A 20,877-nucleotide genomic window follows, 5' to 3' on the forward strand; every position below is an offset into this window, starting at 1 on the left:
TGAAAGAAGAAGGTGGCAATGAAAATGACAAAAAATGGTAAATTCAAGTAGTATTTTGAAAGAAGAAATTAAAAGGCATAATGATATACTGAATATAGGGTTTTAGAAGGGGGAAAAAAATCTAAGAACACTTCTAGCCTTTAGCCTTTAGCATGGAAGAACGGTGTTGCCTTTCACATGAATAATGGGAAAAGGGAGTTGACTTGGGACAGATGGTAAAATCAATTTTAGGCATTCCCCAAAGAAGCTGCCAGATCATGAAGGAAACTGGAAACAGGGAACTGGTTAAAAGGTGAAAATTTAGAGCTGATAATATGGCTTTATGGTCCAATAATTACAAAAACCTATATATAATGCTTTAGTACTTAAAAGCACTTTATGTAACATATACATGATAACTGAAGAGAGCTGTTCTCTAAGAAAGATTAAAAATACATCAGTGTTCTTAATATATAATCTGATAATGCTCCATTAAAAAAGACATGGGGAAATGAATGAATCATCCCAATTATTTTAGCTGATGGGACTTGTTGGAGCTGTGCTTAAACAAAATTCCAAGACGCAAATATATCCCTTAATTCTCTAGGATGTCCACTCATACAATCCTGTTTAGAATATGTTCCATAGAACATTGTTCACATGGTCAGAAAATCACTTTAACTCAGGAGTTACTGATTCAAAGGAGGGAAAAAATACATTTCAAAGAATTATCACAAAGCAAATAGTTGTGTAATCACCAGTCAGGTCAAGAAACAATTCAGCCAGCACTCCAAAGCCTTCCTCTTGCTTCCTCCCAATCACAAATTCTTCCTTTCTCCTAAAGGTAACAGTTTTGCTGAATTTTATGGTAATCAATTCTTTGCTTTTCTTTATCATTTTACACCCTACGCATAAACAGTAAATTTCATTTTCCCTCTCTTTAAAGTTTTTATTTATAAATAGAATCATATTATTGGTATTTCTTTTGTGTCTGGCTTCTTTCCCACATTATGTTTATGAGATTCATTTATGTTGGGTATAACTAAAAGTTCATTCATTTTCATTGCTGTATAATATTCTATTATATGACCATGTCTCAACTTCCTTATCCTTTCTACTACTAATGGACATTTAGTGGTTTTATTTTGTGTTTTCATAAAAACACAAAATGGAATAGTGGAATTACTTATCTTTAATTAGAAAACTAGTTTTACAAGTAGCCGTATTAATGTACACTCTCATCAGCAGTGTATGAGAGTTCCTGTTGCTCAATTATTCTTACCAACACTGTCAACCTGTTTAATAATGATAACTATTCTGGTGGGTGTGCAGTGATATTGTAATGTGGGTTTTTTAAAAAAATTATTTATTTTTGGCTGCCTTGGGTCTTCGTTGCCGCACGCAGTCTTCTCTAGTTGCGGAGAGCGCAGGCTGCTCTTTATTGTGGTGCGCGGGCTTCTCATTGCGGTGGCTTCTCTTGTTGTGGAGCAAGGGCTCTAGGCTGTGGGCTTCAGTAGTTGTGGCATGCAGGCTCAGTAGTTGTGGCGCGTGGGTTCTAGAGCTCAGGCTCAGTAGTTGTGGTGCACAGGCTTAGTTGCTCCGCGGCATGTGGGATCTTCCCGGACCAGGGCTCGAACCCGTGTCCCCTGCATTGGCAGGCAGATTCTTAACCACTGCGCCACCAGGGAAGTCTTTGTAATGTGATTTTAATTTGCACTTCCCTAATTAGTAGTGTGGCTCATCACTTTTTTATATGATTATTGGCTATTTGGATATCCTTTCTGTGATGTGCCTATTTAAGTATTAGCCATTTTTTTATTGAATTGTTTTTTCTCAGTGACTTATAGGAGTCCTTTATATTTTCTGGATTGAGCCTTTTTGTTGGTTACATGAGTTACAAACATCTTCTACTCCTAGGCTTGCCTTTTACTTTCTTAGTGATGTCTTTTGATGAAACTGAAGTTCATAATTTTAATGATGTACAATTTATCAATCTTTTCTTTTATGGTTAGTGCTTTCTGTGTCCTATTCAAGAAGTCTTTTTCTCTAAACCAAGGTCATGAATATATTCACGTTTATTATCTTCTAGGGTCTGCTTTTCTGTTTTGCCTTCATATTTAATTCTGCAGTCCACCTGGAATTGATTTTTATGTGGTGAGAGGTAGGTGTGTCAAGTTTCATATGGTTATTTAATTATCCCAGCTCCATTTACCGAGAAAACTGTCTTTCACTGCTCTGTAATGCCATCTTTGTTATAAATCAAGTGTTCATACATATGTGAACCTGTTTCTGGGCTCTCTGTTTTATTCCATTGGTCTATTTGTCTTTTCTCACACCAATATCACAATGTCTCAAGTATCATTGCTTTATAAAATCATGATATCTGGTAGCTCAATTCTTCATGTTTTGTTCTTCTTCAAGACTGTCTTGGTTATTTTAGTGCTTTGTGCTTCCATATATTAGAATCAGCTTATCAAGTTATACGCACACAAGCATACACATACAGAATATGCATTTTTATTGGGATTGTGCATTGAATCTGTAGATTTGTTTGTGGAGAACGGATATCTTTGAAATACTGAGTCTTCTAATCCATGAATACGGTCTGTTCCTTCAAACATCTGAGTCTTCTTTAATTTCTAGCAATAATATTTTATTGTTTTCTATACAGATACCTTGTATATTTTTTGTAAAGTTTATTTCCAGGTATTTAATTTTTTTCTTGGTACTTAGTTTTTTGAATAAATGATAATTTTATGATAAATGATTTCTGTAGTGAATTTTGGTGGTCCCCAAAAAGATATGTCCACATCCTAACTCCTAGAAATTACGAATGTGACCCTATACGGCAAAAGGGTTTTTGCATATGTAATTAAACTGAGATATCATCCTGGATTATTTGGATGGCCCCTAAATCCTATGACAATTGTTCTTATCAGTGAAAGGCAGAGGAAGAAGGAGAAGAAGGCCAAGACAGATGCAGAGATTGGAGTTATACAGCCACAAGCTAAGGAATGCCTGTACAAGTTGGAAGAGGCAAGAAGGATTGTCTCCTAAAACCTATGGAGGGGGCACAACCCTGTTGATGTCTTGATTTCAGACTTCCGGCCTTCATAACTGTGAAAGAATTAATTTCTGTTGTTTTAAGCCACCAAGTTTGTGGTAATTTGTTACAGCAGTCCTAGGAAACAACTTGTCTTGCCCAAGAATCTTCTTGTTTCTCCCTCCAAAACAAACAAACAAAACCTTCTCCAAAGGCATCTACACTTATATGGCGGAGAAGATGTACACGGCTACATGAACATATAGGAGCCACAAACTTTTTAAAGACGGTAGTACTATATTCAGATGCACCAGCTCTCCTGTTGCTGCTCGATACATGAGTGAGGAATGTCATTTCATACGTAGGCCGTCTGTGTGATATTAAATCCTGGCTGCAATCACTTAGAACACACCGCAATCACTTAGAACACAACACAGTGAAAGTGCACACACTGAACATGTTGCAAAGACAGAAAATGGCTGTTTCATAAATAACACTGGCAAGACCAGCAGTAACTTGCCTAACATTAAACTAACCATTTTTCGGTGGACTGCAATGATGTAGCCTGTAAAGGAACTGTCAGGAAGAGATGGCATATGACCATTCACCATTCCATTTGTGAAGTTTTTCTCAGTTCCACATGGCACAACAGTGTTTGGCATTCCATTGGGGATGAATATTGATCGAGGCAGGTCCCCATTGGTGGTTAGGGTGAACATTCCATTTGTAGACGGGGAAGAGGAAAAATCTACAAATTCAAAGATAAGTATAGCATCACAAGTCTGTGGTACCTTTATCTTTGCTCTTTTCTCAAATATCGCTGGGACCCAGACCACTGACAGTCTCTTTTAACAGAGGACAGGGAGGAATCATAGGTCAAATGATAATTCTAGATTAATTGGAAGATTTTAACTTCAGATTTTACCTTGATAACTCACACTTCCGACTAAATGACAAAGCACGAGTAACTGATAGAAAGAGTAAGTAGAATTTTTCCAACAGTCTTTATTAGCACCATGTTGTGGCACGAAAACAGTTCTACTGCTTTTCTTTTTCTTCTCCTCTAAAAATTCATTTCTCCATTCTTCTAGAAATGTTCTAAGACGGTAGTCCCTAGCCAGATGATGGGTTTTTAAAAAATGGTTTAATTTTTAAAAAAGACTATTTTTTAGGGCAGTTTTAGACTCAATAAAATAAAGAGCAAGGTAGAGATTTCCCACCTGCTGCCTGCCCCCACCCAGCACAGCCTCCCCCAGTAGCAACCTGCCCCACCAGAGTGAAACATTTGCTACAGCTGATGAAAGTCACTGCTTTTTAAATTAAAATTAAATTAAAAGTGCATTTCCTCCCTTTCACTAGCCACATTTCAAGTGCTAAACAGTCCATGTGACTAATAGATAACTGTATTGGATGGCAAAGATTACAGAAACTTTTCCTCATTGCAGAGAGTTCTATTGGACAGTGATGATAACCAAAAAGCAATGTTAAATCATCCACCAACCCAACCATCAGTACTATCTGCTGAGTGCCAGTGAGAGGAGCCTCATTCTCTCTGAAGCACGTTATAGTTGGGGAATGAATCTAACTGCCAACAGTATAAAGAGGAGACAAACCCCACTAATGGCCAAAAAGACTCATTGGATGACCATATTAAATCACAGGCAATATTAGATAAACAGATTCCTTTTTAGTCAAATTTATTATTTTGTTTTCTGATAGTACATTTCTCTCATACCATCTGCTACCATGTTAACATTAGATAAAAGAGTTAAAGGAGATCTGAATTCCAGTGGTAGATTTAGCTAATAACTACCTATCTAACTTAGTTAGGTTCTCTGAATTTTAGGTTCCTCACCTATAAAATGAGGATTTGAGATAAATGATCACCAAGGTTTCCTTCAGGCTCCAAAATTCTTTTGCTCTAATATTTTTAGCCTAAACAAAAGCCTAAAAAGGATGACAACCCTTAGACTGTTATTCAAAGCTAAAATCATGAGAAGGAGCTCTAGTTCTATCTTACCTGTCTGTACTGGACTAGGAGCTGAAATTGGAGATCCAGGGATGGGAATTTCAAATGCACACAAAAATCCACTCACTGAGAGTCGTACTTTCTGGTTGTCCTGAGGGAAATTCTATAGAAAAAGAGGCGAGATGAGAAGGGGGAGATGTTTCAGATAAAATGGAGAATCACCTCTCTGATATATCTGAAGCAAATGTCTTAGATCCTTTTATCAGTAAAACAAATAAGATGTCCGAATAATTTTTCTAAAATAACTATAAATGAAAGCTTGATAAACTAAGTGAAAACTAACCTTCCTGACAAAACCATTATCCCCTTTCATAGGAGGGCAGTATGATGTGTATAATTGACTTCTTAAGTTTTGTCCGTCATTTCAAGAATCTAAACCCAAAATCCCCAGAGAGATCTCACCTCCGCATTACATATGAAAAAAAATGTCAAAGAGGTGGGAGTTTGTTCAGAAACCCCGAAGATGAATATAAATAATACCAGTGGTAGGAGCTCAATTCAGGGTAGGCAATATATTTATTAAATTTCTTGTTTCTCCAGCTGGTATGCAAGAAGAAGTGATTTGTGTCACTTTGTCTTTACTCTTTAATTTCTTAGTGTGTTGAAAGGCCAGGTATATATATTCATAAAAGTACTAAAAAAAAAAGTACTAAAAGAACACATTCATACATACATAAAATACTTTAAGAGTTCTAGCAATAGTGGTAATACAGAAGAGCTGTTAGGTGTAGCAGCAGCAGTCACTGGGGGTAAATCTAGACTGTAGTGAGACATCTAGATCACTCCGTATAGGTAGCTTTGGGCTTACATATTTCCCTTCTTTAAAAATACCACCATTGGGACTTCCCTGGTGGTCCAGTGATTAAGACTCTGTGCCTCCACTGCAGGGGACATGGGTTCGATCCCTTGTAGGGGAACTAAGATCCCGCATGTCATGCAGTGTGGCCAAAAATAATAATAAAAATACCACCGTCATTACTACTCTTTTATTCTGGTGGACAACTCTTTTAAGTTTCTTCTAGAACGAAAAACTTCACAAATTTTTTCCAGTTTTTGTTGTGTTTTATTATCTCCCTTGGTCATTTGACACAATAATTAATTGAGAAAACTGTGATCTTTGAAGGATGGAATCAAGAGTTTCCTAAAAAGAACAGTTAATATCACCTTTATGTTGGAACCATGTACTTCTGCAAGAAGGATCTGTTCTGATTTAAGTCCACAGAGATCGCTCAGCTGTTTTTTTAAACCTGTGTACTTTTCATCCATATTCAGTCTTAGTCCATATCGTACAGGGGTAGTACCATCCAACGTAATAACTAGTAAAGAGAAAAGATTTTTTACCAGTAAAATTCAGGTTTCATTGAAAGCTTTACACTGTGTGTGTCTGTGTGCGTGTGAGAGAGAGACTTGGAAATAGCAAACATTTCAGTCTAGAATTTTAATTTTATATGTAAACACTACGACAGATGGTGCTTAAAGATAATCTTAAGTAAAATCATTATTTTTTGAATATTCATCTGATACAGAAGTGTGAGTGGCTTTGCAAGATTTTAAAGAGAGTTCCTGGCACATTTGAAACTAACAGAAGACTCAATGGGCACAAAAATAGACCCATGTTCCAAGTCTTTCAAACCTCAGATCATGCCTGAAAGTAGATTGTTAAATTGTAACACGCTCACAACACTGTAAACCAACTAACACCAATAAAATAAAAAAAAAAAAATTATAACATGCTGACTACCAATCTTGATGAGAACGCATTATACACAAATGACTATACTTACAAATTCAGGCTGCTTGAATAAGGTAAAAGACAATGGAATTAAATAATTTTTCATAACTTTGCGACCCACCTGTTATTTCTAAGTGCATATAACTGTCCATCGGTAGTGGCAAAGACAAAAAATTGAAAGGGTCAAATCGGACACTTATATGCCCACATGTCTTGCATTTGACTTGGGACCTTAGCTGCCCATGGAACAAATCCACAACGATTGATCTATTTCTCCTCAGATGGTTGTCCCAGGCCTAGCAAGAAAAAAGATTAGAGAAATTTTTTATCTCCCCAAATTCAAAGAAAATGGTTAAATATATTAGATTTAAATGTCAAGAATATAACCCTTAAAAAATAAAAGCTTTGTGCCTACAAATTTACAAGTCGGATATGTAATTTAAAATATATTGCCTATTGAGATAGTAGAGAAATACATAAAATACTTCAAGAATTCTGGCAACAGTGGTAACAGAAGAGCTGCCAAGTGTAGCAGCAGCACTCACTGGGGTAAATCTAGACTGTAGTGACACAGCCAGATCACTCCGTATAGGCAGCTTTTGGCTTACGTATTTCCCTTCTTTAAAAATACCACCATCGGGACTTCCCTGGCGGTCCAGAATAGAATGTGATTCTTTCTGCTCAATCTATAAAGTATTAAATTCAGATGGAAAACCCTATTTTTTTCTTTCTTCTTACCATGGTAACAATGATGAGTTCTTTGTCCATTAAAAAGCGGAAAAAATATGCCTATTGGTCACTGTACACATTACTTTAGCAATTATGGGGACTCCTAAATTTCTACTGAATAATTATTCCTACATCCTCTCCCCCAAATTTACATTGAAGAGGAAACATTTTTCTATTTTCATTAAAGATGCTTTGTTTTAGGATTACTGCACAAGAAATAAGCAGAGAAATATCAATTCCTTCATTTTCGCAGTAAAATTCTGACCGCAGAATAGTTTAGTTAGCATTTAAGTTGTGCAACACATATTTGTGGTCAGAATATTTTATCTATTGCTTACATTAGAAACTCAAAACTGACAAACCTCTGCAGCTACTTCCCAGTCTGGTCGGCCATCACTGTCCTTTAGTTCCACATATGGCTTCTCATGGACTCGGTTGAGATCTTCATGAAGACCATCCAAGAGAAAAGCCAGAAGTTCTTGGGAGTCTTGTTGCTGGAACCCATTAAACCTGGGAGCATATTTTGCTATGGTCCACTATAAATATAAGAGGAATCAAACTCATTATTTGCTATCTCATAAAGTTTAGAATGAACATGCCCATAATTCTATCAGAGGCATTAGAAGAAGATAAATAGTATAGTATTTAGTCTGTCTCTATTTCAGCAAATATATTTTGGATAATCATGAAATCTTTCTAATCTTAATCTCAAATGATGTTCCCTCCCCCAGTCCCAAAAAAGTATTATGGCCAATCCTATGTCCTGGTTTAGCATCATATAAGCAAACAGTTCTTTAGGTACATAGCTATTTAATATACAAGATGGAAATATTAAAATAGCATTTGCTCACATTGGAAGATTCCTTTTTATAATGTTTTCTTTTACAGTTAGCTTTTCTGGTCTTGTTGTATCCTAACTTTTATTATTAGAGGCAGAACAGCCTCATGTTCAACTGTGAGGACTTAGTAACGAGCTTGCAACCTTGGACAAGCTATTTGACTGCTATGAGTCTTAGTTTCCTGAGCCATAAAATGGGGATAATAATGTCGCTTTATACTGTAGGGCCATTTAGAAGATTAAATGAGTTAATACACAATTATTACAGTGGTAATCCTAACATCAACTAGAATTCACTGCATATGATATTAATGTCAAATTTGTATCCATTAATTACATTCTTTCTTTCTGCTACTTTTTAAAATTCTACAGATAGAACTAATTATCTTAGTAATGTTAAAAATGTACGGAGTATCATTAATTAGACTCAGGTCTACCTTGCAGTTAGAATACTGCTAATAGTGAAGGATTAAGAAAGAAAGGTTTACTGTATATACAAGTAAGATACCTGATAAATTAGTAAAATGAATGGCATCCCAAATTTAGACTATACTTTTGATCTTTTTCTACCCACTATGTCTATAGTAGTATTTTGCATATATGTGAAGAAGTAAAAGTATCTGACATCCAGTTTATGCCTTGTGAAGGACCCAAAAACATTACACTAAAACTAAAAAGCTAAATATAAAAAACACATAGAGAAAAATAGTTACTTAAATAACTGCTTAGGACTTAAATACCTTTATATTATTTTAACATGCTTACCCGAAGCTTTAATGGAGCAACATTCTTCTGAGTTCCACTCCAAAGTTCCTGTACTAAATCCCCATAGCATTTAGCCATATGCCCCTTCATACCAATGGGATTTGTCCTAGAAGTTTGAGAGGAAGATTTGTTGCCAAAGATTCTTATAAATCACAATCATGTGGACACAGAAATGCCTAGAGTCTGTTTTCTCAGATCAAAATATCTTTTCAAAATAAGAGAAGTAGCATTTGGTCCTTACTTCACGCTTAATAGGGCAAATAAGATTAAGACTTTCCTCCCCCAGGGTGAAGAAAGAGGAGATTTAGGTAATATTGCATTCATAGCAAAGTTATAAAAGTTAAGAGCCAATGACTCAAGGAAGATTACCTGTTGAGTTCATAAAGATGTCTCCCTGAGATAAAATACCGTGTCAGTGGCTGTGTGTTACTAACACACTGGATGCTTGAGTTCATGAAGCATGTGTTTCCCAGGTTACTCAGACCTGTGGCCCCCTTTTCTGTCGGAACTGGAACAAACAACACAAGAACGGAAGCCTAGCTGTAGCAAGATGTCATGACCAAACAGTTATTTGTATTCAATGCAATGATTTTTATAACTCTTCTAATCAATTAAATGGAGCTAATATTTCTCTATTGGGTCTTGCAATGCTAAGTAGAGGTTTTTTCATGGAGCATCATCAGCAATCATGATAATCTATGCTCATTTGTAATCTAGAAGCAGCAGTGATTCTCTTTAATTGCTATGATCGTTTTTTAGAGTTCAAACAATTCTCTCCTAGAATTATGTCTTTCAAAATGTATAAATTATTTAATTGCATGGTTAGAAAGAAATTTGATGCTTCAGGAAAAAGAAAAATAAGAGGAGGCCTAATCGCTTTTGAGCTAGAAAGCTACAAGTTGTTAAGACTTCAATAGTTGAGAGAAGGAAAAATAAAAGAATAATTTTAAGATAGTTTGTTTAAAAATAATACACTGTAGACTTACCCTTGTGTCTATCTATTTTACTACTGTTAGCTATAAAGGACATTTCTTCAGGCCAACTCATATCTTTGTTGCGAACTGGAAAAACAGAGACAGCAATGTGTTAATTTCTTATCTATTCAAATCACACCCACTAAATTGCTTCTGTTAAAAAAAAAAAGTTCTTATTTCTAAGTCAGAAACTGAAAAAAAAAAATCAAGTTAATTTTAGTAATTGCCTCTGAAACCATTCCAATTCTTTACACTGGAGACTTTACTGGTTAGAATTAATTAGTAAGCTAATCCCTCAATTACATACCTGAAGTAAAATTATACTCAACCATCTATAGAAGGAATTAAAGTTCTTAAACTTAATACATTGGAACTATTACAATGCTTTCTTAAATTGTGACAACTGCCAGAGTAATCTATTCATTTTAACACAAAGGCAGCTAGGAATGTTTCATGAATCTTGATGAGAAAAGACACACTAAGTTTTCAATGATGTGTGCATGCCAGTGTGTAAATCTATGCTTATGTTGGTGAATGACTAGTGTTGACTAATGAAAAGCCTGCACCACTAACTATGCAAGAAAGTCTCCTGACAAAGAGGCAGCTTGAAAATTTTAAGGAGCTATAAACTTATAACTGAATTCACTTGTTTTTACCCACCGTTTCCACCCTTGCCAGCCAATGAATGTTTTTCTCTTAAAGCAATATAAATAGTATTACATTACAGTAGGATTACATAAGGGTTTAATGGGTTTTCTTTACTATATAGAATATAGTGATCAAATACCAGTTGGAAAAACTATAAAATGGATTATCAGTGAGTAATTAAATCTTTAAATTCTTCCCCTAAAAATCTAATACAAATGCATGCTTCCATCTTGTACCTTCAATTACCAAGTGCTGCTCATCCTGGATTTTCAAATATTCCAATCTATGATCCTCATCATCCAGAAGAGTGAGGTAATTCTGCATATGGACGAGGAAATGTTTTGTTAATTTAATTACTAAACTTGAAACAAATATGGAAATAAAAATGAATGACAATTAAAAACATCCTTGTAGTTACATAACTCATGACAGATATTTAGCATATTATAGTTATTCAGAAATGCTTATAATTTTGGTGGCAAAATGAGGGAAAGACAATGTATACTTTGTAAACACATACTTTATGTCTCTAAAAAAGTTATATAGGATTTGGGGGAGACCAGAAAAGACTCATCACACATCAAACCAAAATTCATTGAGATTTAGATTTTCTGAACAGCTTATAGAAAAGAAGTTTTTTTTAGTATCTAGTATGAAATTCAGTAAATGTGGTTGTGGTCAAGATGGAACTTGATTATTTACTAGGAACTGAAAATGTAAAACCAAATGTCATGCAATAGAATAATACATTTTTGTTGATGCTCACCCTGTCTAAAGTGCTCAGAAAATTAATTCATTTAATTCTTATAACTATCCTAAGGGAAATACTATTATTTTCCCCATTTACTCATGAGAAAACTGTGACAGAGAGTCAAGGGACTTGCCCTTGGTTATTCAACTAACAGGTGTGAGGGCCAAGATTTAATCCGTGGCAGTGTGGCTCCAGCACCTCTGCTCTTAACTTATTATACTATTGGTCACCTCTCAATGGTGACCAAAGGAGGATGTAAGAAAGAAGGAACTAGGGAATAAAGAACTGGTTAAAACTACTTATGATCCAATTTCAGAGTATTAATGGAAATATATTGCATGTGTTAGGAAGAATATATAAGCAATTAACAGCACTGCCTCTGAGGAGAATGGAAGATAGGGGTCAGAGGATGGAAAGGAAGAATTTTCACTACATACTTTTGTATTGTTTGAATTTTTTTAACATGTATATAAGTTACTTTAAGACAAATCAAAAATAAACTATTTGTTAAAAAATGATATTTGCCGTTACTTTATAACAATAATCTTTACAAGATGGTATTGTCCATGACTGTTATTATGGGTTTCAGATGACAAATATCTACATGTATGCATCCAGTAATTTAAAAGTTGAAGTTTCCACTGCGATTCCAAGACATGGCTTTCAGAACAATTAGTGTAGATAAAAAAACCCATACTTATGAAACATGGATTTAACACTTAATCAGGACTTTCCTTGACTCCGACATGTCTCTTACCTCACTGTTGTATAGCCACAGGCGCATATCTTCCTCTTTGATGCGCAGCCTCTGAGATAGATATTCATGAATTTCCTTGATGGTCTGCATTCGACTAAAACAGCCTGTATAGGCTAAGACCCGCTTTAATGGTGCATTCGGAGAAGGTACATTTCCTATGGTCATAGTAGTCACAGTAAGGAAAAACGCAGATGTAAAAAAAAAAAAAGCACCCCTCTCAGCTACGGGGACCATACTATTTTTGGACATGATGAGAAATGAGAGTTACAGATTTAATAATTTTATAAATTAAGACACTTTAAGAGAAAGCTTTAAAATGAAGCTAGGAGAACTAAGTGTCTTAGAGTAAGCCTTAACTTTGAAAGGAAGAACAACAAAATTAGAGGCCCAAATAATTGGCAGTATCTGGATCCCAAGAAGAGTGGCAAATATCAACGGGCATCCGTATCTAGGCTGCCCTCAGCTGGGTCACACTCAATAGCAAAATCAAAACTCAGTGTAAGAATGGGGAAGATAAAATGGGACTGGATTTGAATTCCACAGATAGATAATTGGATTTACCTGCTCTACTTTCTTAAAATAAACTGTCTTTGAGTTACTAATCACATCACTCTCATTAAGTAGCCCAATTACCTGGCACACTGGTACAATTACACAAGAATTGTTACTTGTACTTAGAATTCTAAGTAGGCATAGATGTTACTTGGCCAAACAAAGCTTTAAAGTGAAGCCAAGAAACTTCCCATGACAAAAAAATTGCCCTATTGAAAGGTAGTAAGGGGGGAATCATATGGCCTGCCCACCCGAAAAGAGGAAAGCAGACGTGACCTTGAATTCTTGAAGGGCTCAAGGTGGAAACAAAAAGAGGCAATAAGAGGAAAGAATGAAGACTGAAGGAAGAATATATCAAGTCTAACCACATACTTCAAAAGAAAAGGGTGACAAAATGACAAGAGATTATGGAAATCAAAAACAGGTTGCTAAAACAATCTGCTAAACCCTGGGTAACTACTCAGCCAAAAATCTAGACAAAAGCTGTAGCTTAAAATGGTCATCTCTGCCTATGGGAGGTTACAGTTTACTGAGCAACCCAAAACTAAAATACACTTAACATATCAATATAATCCATGAAGGGTACAATTATACACTCCAGGTAGTTTTCCATCCATTCAATGGTGACTTAGCTTTTTTCCTCCCATTAAATGTGCTTTGAGTCTTTACCTACTAAACAGAGGAGAAAAGTACTGGCATCATCCACTTTTTCAGAGCTTCCAAGAATTAACTCACCTAAAATAAGCTGAAAAATCATCTAACAATGACTTCTTGTCTGTTGAAAAGGCTACAATTAAGTCATTGTAACTGTGGCAAGGTTTGTATACCTGTCATTCCAAAAGGAATAAAAGAGCCCAGTAAACAGCTGTGATAAATTGAGTAATGAGAAAGATGAAAACTACATTATGGAGAACAAACCCAAATATGATCAATTTTTAAACATCTAGCAAAGCAAATCATTTACTATCAGCAAGCAAAGGATAATCCCTAGAAGAAAACAAAAGAGCAAATTTCTCCAAAAACACATCAGAGGATTAGTTATAAGATTACAGCAAGAAAGCATATTTTTATAAACTTCAAAATGATTAATGATTGATTTCACAACTAATTAGTAAGAAATAAAATTTCAAATTAAGAACAAATTTGGAGCATAATAACTACCCAGTTCTAGGATTCAGAAGCATTTGCAAGTGTAGTGTCCAAGTCAATTTCTATTGTCCTTAAGCCACATAAGAAATTTATTTGAATTCTAGACAGTTTTTGTAGCATAGCTCATTAAGCAGGCAGCCACTTATTATACATAATTTCGTGCTTTTGCACCAACAAATCTAGTGGAATTTACAGAAGCAGCAAAAATCTAGGATCAGCACAAGAGTTACAAAGAATACTTACTAAAAGCGCAACAACACATCTTGCCTCTCATGTTATCTTTCAAAGAGAATTGAAAAAGATATGTACTAAGGGTGCCATGGAAGCAAGGCAAATACTATTATTCAATGGAAAATTAAATCAAGAGTGTTTCAGAGAGATTCTTATTTCACTGTTCCTTGATTTTAATGTGTTCCAAGACAAAGTTTGGTTAGGCAGAGGCCACTGCTTTGCTATAATTCTTACTAAACAGTATGTGTAAGAATCTCCATATATTATCTGAATACAACCTTTAATGAAGACATAAAACTACTCTATTACATTTCAAAGGAGGGATGATACTTTATAGGGTTGGTTTGGGTTCAAAGGTAGTTCTTTCATATTAAGTTATATTAATTATAACAACATTCTGGCATTGTTAACACAGTCTGGGACTTTGTGTAAATGGATGAACTCATTATTTTTGCTGAAGAAGAACTATTTCAAATATTTGCAAGGCAAAAGCATTGAGCAAGTCCGGCCCATCAATAAAATTTAACCTCATAGATCAGCTCGGTGCTTTGTGACCACCTAGAGGGGTGGGATAGGGAGGGCGGGAGTGAGACACAGGAGGGAGGAGATACGGGGATATGTATATGTATAGCTGATTCACTTTGTTATAAAGCAGAAACTAACACACCATTGTAAAGCAATTATACTCCAATAAAGATGTTAGAAAAATAAAATAAAATAAAATAAAATTTAACCTCATAGAGAAATCAAAAGGGAACTTTTTGCATGTATTACATTAAAATGAGAACTTATTTATATGTCATTTTGATAGGCTTGATGTTTTTGAAAGAAAATGTGTCAATTTCATTTTCAAAAATGTATCTTTTCCTTTGTATTATCAGTCTGTTATAAACGCTCCTTGGACCTAGTATGAGAAATGTATCATGTTTTGTTAAAAAAAAACAAAAAACAAACAAAAAAAGATGATATTGCCAAAGAAATTACTGCTTAGAAATTTGAGTGGAGTTGAAAAGACCAGTCATTGATTGGCAGACTCTAATTTAGGTCAAGCACATAATTTACAATGTCTTGTTCTCAAAGAAACAAAGTAAATAAAATTTACTTATACGTATTATCTTTGTATGTTTACAAGCCAAAAAAGGGAACAACACTTCTCAGTTTGCTGCTGAGATTTTGCCTCTACCCCATCTAGTTCTTGCGCATGACCGTAGATCTAAGCCCCACAAGTGATTTACTGATTCTGTATGAAAACAGATGAAAATGTGTATTAGTACAGTGGCACCAGACTATGAGCAAATTGGTTTTTATTTTTTTAAGGAAATGTGTGGTATTCTTGCTGCATTCTTAAGTTACCTCTTGGTAAATGCTGAGGAAACATTCTCAGGCTCATCATACCCATATTCACCCAGATGTTAGACTGCTGTGTCCGAGTGGCAGGCTGCTGTCTCAGGAAGAGAAGATAGCGAGGAAATAATTCCAGCTCTGGGATTTCTGTCTTGCTATTCTTGATTACCTATTGTTTTAAAAGACATAAAGTGATCACTATAAAAGAAACAAAACTTGCCATTTTTTACCTAATTTCTTAGATTTATTTTTAAACTAAAATATTCAATAGGTTCACTGCCTATATTTCAGTTAGATTATAGAAATTCACAGGTTTAAATTACATGGGTTTAAAGACCCTCAGCCTCCTGCACCTAAATCCATTTTCCAGGATTAGGAGTCCTAGTGGGTATTTTCTCCCCTTTCATTTAAAAGCAAGTAACATCAAAATTAAGGGGAAAAAATCTTAAATATTATCTACAATTCTAGCACTCTCACACCATAACTCTTTTCACTTTTACATATTTCATACATATAAATGATGGTATTTTAAAGGACAAATTCTTAGGAATGGAGTTAGTATAAAAGTACAGAAGTATTCATGTCATTAACTACATAAGTCATAGTGCCACCCAAAATGTAGCAATATTCCCGGAAATGTATGAATGTATTACTTTCACAAAAGCTTATCACTGGACATCATTTAAAGATACCTCATTTCTGGGCTTCCCTGGTGGTGCAGTGGTTAAGAACCCTCCTGCCAATGCAGGGGACACAGGTTCGACCCCTGGTCCAGGAAGATCCCATATGCCATGGAGCAACTAAGCCCGTGTGCCACAACTACTGAGCCTGCAAGCCACAACTACTGAACCCACGTGCCACAGCTACTGAAGCCCACGCGCCTAGAGCCCGTGCTCCGCAACAAGAGAAGCCACCGCAATGAAAAGCCCGTGCACCGCAACAAAGAGTAGCCCCTGCTCGCCACAACCAGAGAAAGCCCGTGCGCAGCAACGAAGACCCAATGCAACCAAAAATAAATAATAAATAAAATTAAAAAACAAACAAACCCCATTTCTTTAATACATATAAAGAATATTATAAATTTGCTTAAAATTTTATTTTTTGTATTTGTAGTGAGAACAAAAATGTTTCCACGTAAAAATTTACTATCTATGAGTTTTGTGTAACTGGACTGTTTATATATTTTTTGTCTACGATTAAAACAACTAAATTGGATGTACAAAACTGGAAGTCACACGGTTGAAACAGGATTTTTCAGTAATCCCTCTAATAACTTGCTTGCTAGCCCTAAAACACAGGAAAACATATTACCAAAGTAGTGCTTTAAGAGTTTTAAGAGTAACAACTTATCAGTTCAGCAACTTATCATTCCAAAAGGATAGCAGGGTCAACACTCAAACTCTTTAAAACATAAAATCTTACAGAATCTTTAATAGCCTCAAGTGATTGGGCTTTGTTTCATTTCCTTTTGCCTTAGTAACCAATATATTCTGCGACAGAGCATTTTTTAATATCAAGAGGGGGCAGTAAAGAGCCAGATAAAAACAATGCTACAAACCAAACCTTTAGGACTATTTCTTAAAAGTATTCTACATGTTCTGATATGCTATAGTATGGTACTAGGAAAGCTCCACTTGGGAGCTTTTTCAACTCCTATTTAAAGCAGTAAAAGGAGCTCTCCCTGACACTGGAGGAAAACAAAGTCTGTCCACTTCTAGAGAGTCACTGATAGCTGCAAAGCCAACAGTAAAATTCTCTTATGATTTCAGTTTAACTGTGATTTTGGGAAAGATCAATAATTCTGCATCTATAGTTGTCAGGCTACATAAAAAACATACTTTTGGCAGAATCTGAAATGACAAAGAAGTAATTTTTATAATCTGTAGCTTGCTTTCCAAGATAAGTGATTTTGTGAGCAAATTACAGATTAACAAATTCTTATATATACATGCACAATCATACATAAATACATATTTATTTACATTTTAATTATTCTTGTATATGAACTTATTAACTTCAACCACAACCGGCAAACAATAGATGCAATTCCATTTACAGGAATTTACCTTAAAGAGATCATCACACATGTTTAGAAAGAGACTATTAACCAGAAAATTGTTTTTTTTTTTCGGTCGTGTGGTGCGGCACACAGGATCTTAGTTCCCCGACCAGGGATCGAACCTGTGCCCCCTGCATTGGGAGCACAGAGTCTCAACCACTGGACTGCCAGGGAAGTCCCAGAAAATTGCTTTAAACAACTAAAATCTAGAGGCAAACTAAAAGTCCATCAGTGGTGATTGGTTAATAAATTGTGATTTATGTACATATGCATGTGTATGTAATAAATTAAGGAACACTATGCAATTATTAAAAATAATGGTATAGATCTAAATTTATTAACCTAGAAAGATATCAATAGCATCTATCTTAGACTGAAAATAGCAGATCACAAGACATCAAGTATAATATGATTCAATTTCATTAAATTATCTATACATATTTATATATGTATATGAATAGGCACAGAGGAATGTTTGGAAAGATGAACACCAAAATGTTAATAGTAATTATCTCTTAAGTAGTAGGATATGGTAGATATGGTATGCTTTTTATTTTCTTCTTTATTTTTTCTATATTGCTTAATTTGTTATCATTGAGCTTGTACATGTGCAAATTAAATAAAGCTATTTTTTTTAAATGGTATGATTTATGTAAATATGAAGATGAAAGTATTTATTTTTAACCTTGCTGTGGCAAATATATTTAGTATTCTTTAACTTGAAACACCATATTCTAAATGTTTTTACAGCAATTTTTCCTGAAATCAGGTAAATTTATCATATTTAGAGGTAAAAAAATATTATCAAGCCAGCAACTGAAGCTTTCATGTAGTAAAATTACTGCTTATTTAAACTAATATTTATCTGACATCAATGTTAAAAAACATGACCTTTTGTGAGGCTCCAAAAAAACTTGTTTAATAATTATAATGATGATGGTGATGATAGTAGCAACAGGCAAAATTTATTGACCATTTACTATAAATCAGGTGCTGTGCTAATCATATGTACTACTTACTTATCAAAACAACTCTAACGAGGTAGATATTATTGTTATCACCATTTTACAGATGAGGAAACTAAGGTTTAGAGATTAGAACACTGGTAATCTGAATCCAGGCAGACTCCAAAACATCAAACTCACTCTATCTATCTATCTATCTATCTATCTGCCTACCTACCTACCTACCTATCCATCCAACATAATTATCACAATGATTCTCCTACAGATATAGAATATTAGATCCGTCTCTGCCAATGCAGGGGACACGGGTTCGATCCCTGGTCCGGGAAGATCCCACACGCCTCGGAGCAACCAACCCTGTGTGCCACAACTATTGAGCCTGTGCTCTAGAGCCCATGAGCTACAACTACTGGGCCCACGCCCTGCAACTACTGAAGCCCATGTGCCTAGAGCCTGTGCTCCGCAACAAGAGAAGCCACCACAATAAGAAGCCTGCGCACCACAAAGAAGAGTAGCTCCTGCTTGCCACAACTAAAGAAAGCCCGCATGCAGCAACGAAGACCCAACGCAGCCATAAATAAACAAACAAATAAATAAATAAATTTATTAAAAAAAAAAAAAGAAGAATATTAGAGCAGGAAAGTTCCACCAGAAATTAAGTGATTAACTCAAGGACTATCCCACCCCCCAATAAATAAAGAATATAATATGTATGTAAATGTATCTATGTATATTCATATTTATATGTATCTACCTAGGAGTTCTGTTGACAAATACAGTAGAAACCTTTTGGAGCCAACAAACACAAACCCTAAATTCCTGATTGTGATTTAAACATAATTTTTAATAAACATAATTATTAATAACTCAAAATCATTATCAAAATTATAGACTACGGATATATAGCAGACTTTTACTCTTTTTGGACGTGATCTAACTTACTTTATCTTATCCATGTAAAACCTTCCTGGTATAAAAACGTTCTAGCTTGGACATTATACAGGGAGAGTGTTTCTTGATACAGTAAAAGAATCTTCTTATAAAGTATTTTACTGCGTCAATAATGTGAAGAGTATTCAGGGCAGTGAGTACTGCTGTTTACTGTAGAAGCAGAACAAATGATGTTGAATAGTTAACTCACTAATATTTTGATATTACACACTCCAAGCCCTTTAAATTACTTTAGAGCATTTTACTTATGCTCTAAATGACTCATTCTAGTAATGGCAACAATCAGAATTCACTAGCTTTGAATTCTTTTTATCATATGTTGTGATCTTTTATATGTCCCTCCTTCAAAAAGACAAACCACAAAAATCCACCAACAGCTACAAGATGAATCCAATCCCTAAGTGGATGCCTGTGTGGTTAATGGGAGTAACAGTTTTAGAAGTAACCTCTGTACCACTTCCTCTACATTCACTGAACTTTTTGGCACTGGCTCTCAGACTTCTGCTCCAGTCTGAGTTCTGCATTATCTTAATGGCTATGTTTATGTGGATGACTTATTTAATAGACTAGCCTCATAATTCCTTGACTCTATTTAGTCCAGTGACTATTTCCTCCACTCCATATAAGTCACCCACTCCCAAAGGAACATCATTGTATGGTTGGTACCTAACGTAGTGCTCAATAAATGTATGAGTAAATGAATGAATGAATATGAAAGAACCTAAAATTCATTCAGCTAATTTGAACAGGTGCTGAATACTCTGCTACCGTGGGTAAGAACTAATTTGTGGATAGTGAGGTTCACATAAAAAATTAACAGAAGACCCCATCTATAATTGCTCCTTATATAAGGCAATATTGGCTATACTTACAGGTCTAGGTAGGGCCAGGTTTGCTCCATACCAATGATAAAGTGCTCTCCATACAGGTTCTGGAACCATTTCATAATCTCTTCCATGAATCAGCTGTGGGGTTCGTTTTAATCGTCCTCCTTCTAGTGTTAATGATGTAGCCTTAGAAAGAATGGAATGTAAATGTTGATTTTTTTTTTTTTTTTTGGCTGCACCTCGCAGCTTTCGTGATCTTAGTTCCCAGACTAGGGATGGAGCCCGGGCCCACGGCAGTGAAAGTGTGCAGTCCTAACCACTGGACTGCCAGGGAATTCCCCCAAATTTTGACTTTTAAAATTGCAGTCTCTTGTGTTTTAACAAAACCTAGATACAGGAGAATAAACACATGTCACTACTCAGTTTCATGTCACTAGAAAAAAATGAATTTTCTAAAAGATTTTTATTTTGAACTTTCAAAATAAACTAAGAAATGAAACTCAAGGCAAATCATTTGAAAAAAGTCACTGGAACATTTGGAAATAATAAAAGTT

The 20,877-nt window shown here is 35.1% G+C and overlaps 1 protein-coding gene across 3 annotated transcripts in view; it reads right to left on the bottom strand.

Moving 5' to 3' along the window:
* Window positions 1–20,877, bottom strand: part of USP32 (ubiquitin specific peptidase 32) — a 208,035-nt gene that overhangs the window by 18,433 nt on the left and 168,725 nt on the right. Inside the window, exons 15-27 of one of the 3 annotated variants that reach the window (XM_061175430.1) lie at window positions 20,369–20,509; window positions 15,531–15,690; window positions 14,190–14,225; window positions 12,246–12,400; window positions 10,974–11,055; window positions 10,102–10,176; window positions 9,485–9,623; window positions 9,116–9,221; window positions 7,875–8,048; window positions 6,905–7,079; window positions 6,216–6,367; window positions 5,043–5,154; window positions 3,559–3,770 (exon numbers count right to left, since the gene is read on the bottom strand). In XM_061175430.1, coding sequence (XP_061031413.1) covers window positions 3,559–3,770; window positions 5,043–5,154; window positions 6,216–6,367; window positions 6,905–7,079; window positions 7,875–8,048; window positions 9,116–9,221; window positions 9,485–9,623; window positions 10,102–10,176; window positions 10,974–11,055; window positions 12,246–12,400; window positions 14,190–14,225; window positions 15,531–15,690; window positions 20,369–20,509 — 1,719 coding nt within the window. The remainder of the gene's footprint in view (window positions 1–3,558; window positions 3,771–5,042; window positions 5,155–6,215; window positions 6,368–6,904; window positions 7,080–7,874; window positions 8,049–9,115; window positions 9,222–9,484; window positions 9,624–10,101; window positions 10,177–10,973; window positions 11,056–12,245; window positions 12,401–14,189; window positions 14,226–15,530; window positions 15,691–20,368; window positions 20,510–20,877) is intronic. The other 2 variants (XM_061175432.1, XM_061175431.1) reach the window with 2 other exon arrangements.

This window comes from Eubalaena glacialis, chromosome 19 (assembly GCF_028564815.1).
Source record: "Eubalaena glacialis isolate mEubGla1 chromosome 19, mEubGla1.1.hap2.+ XY, whole genome shotgun sequence".
In the NCBI taxonomy this organism is placed as follows: domain Eukaryota; kingdom Metazoa; phylum Chordata; class Mammalia; order Artiodactyla; family Balaenidae; genus Eubalaena; species Eubalaena glacialis.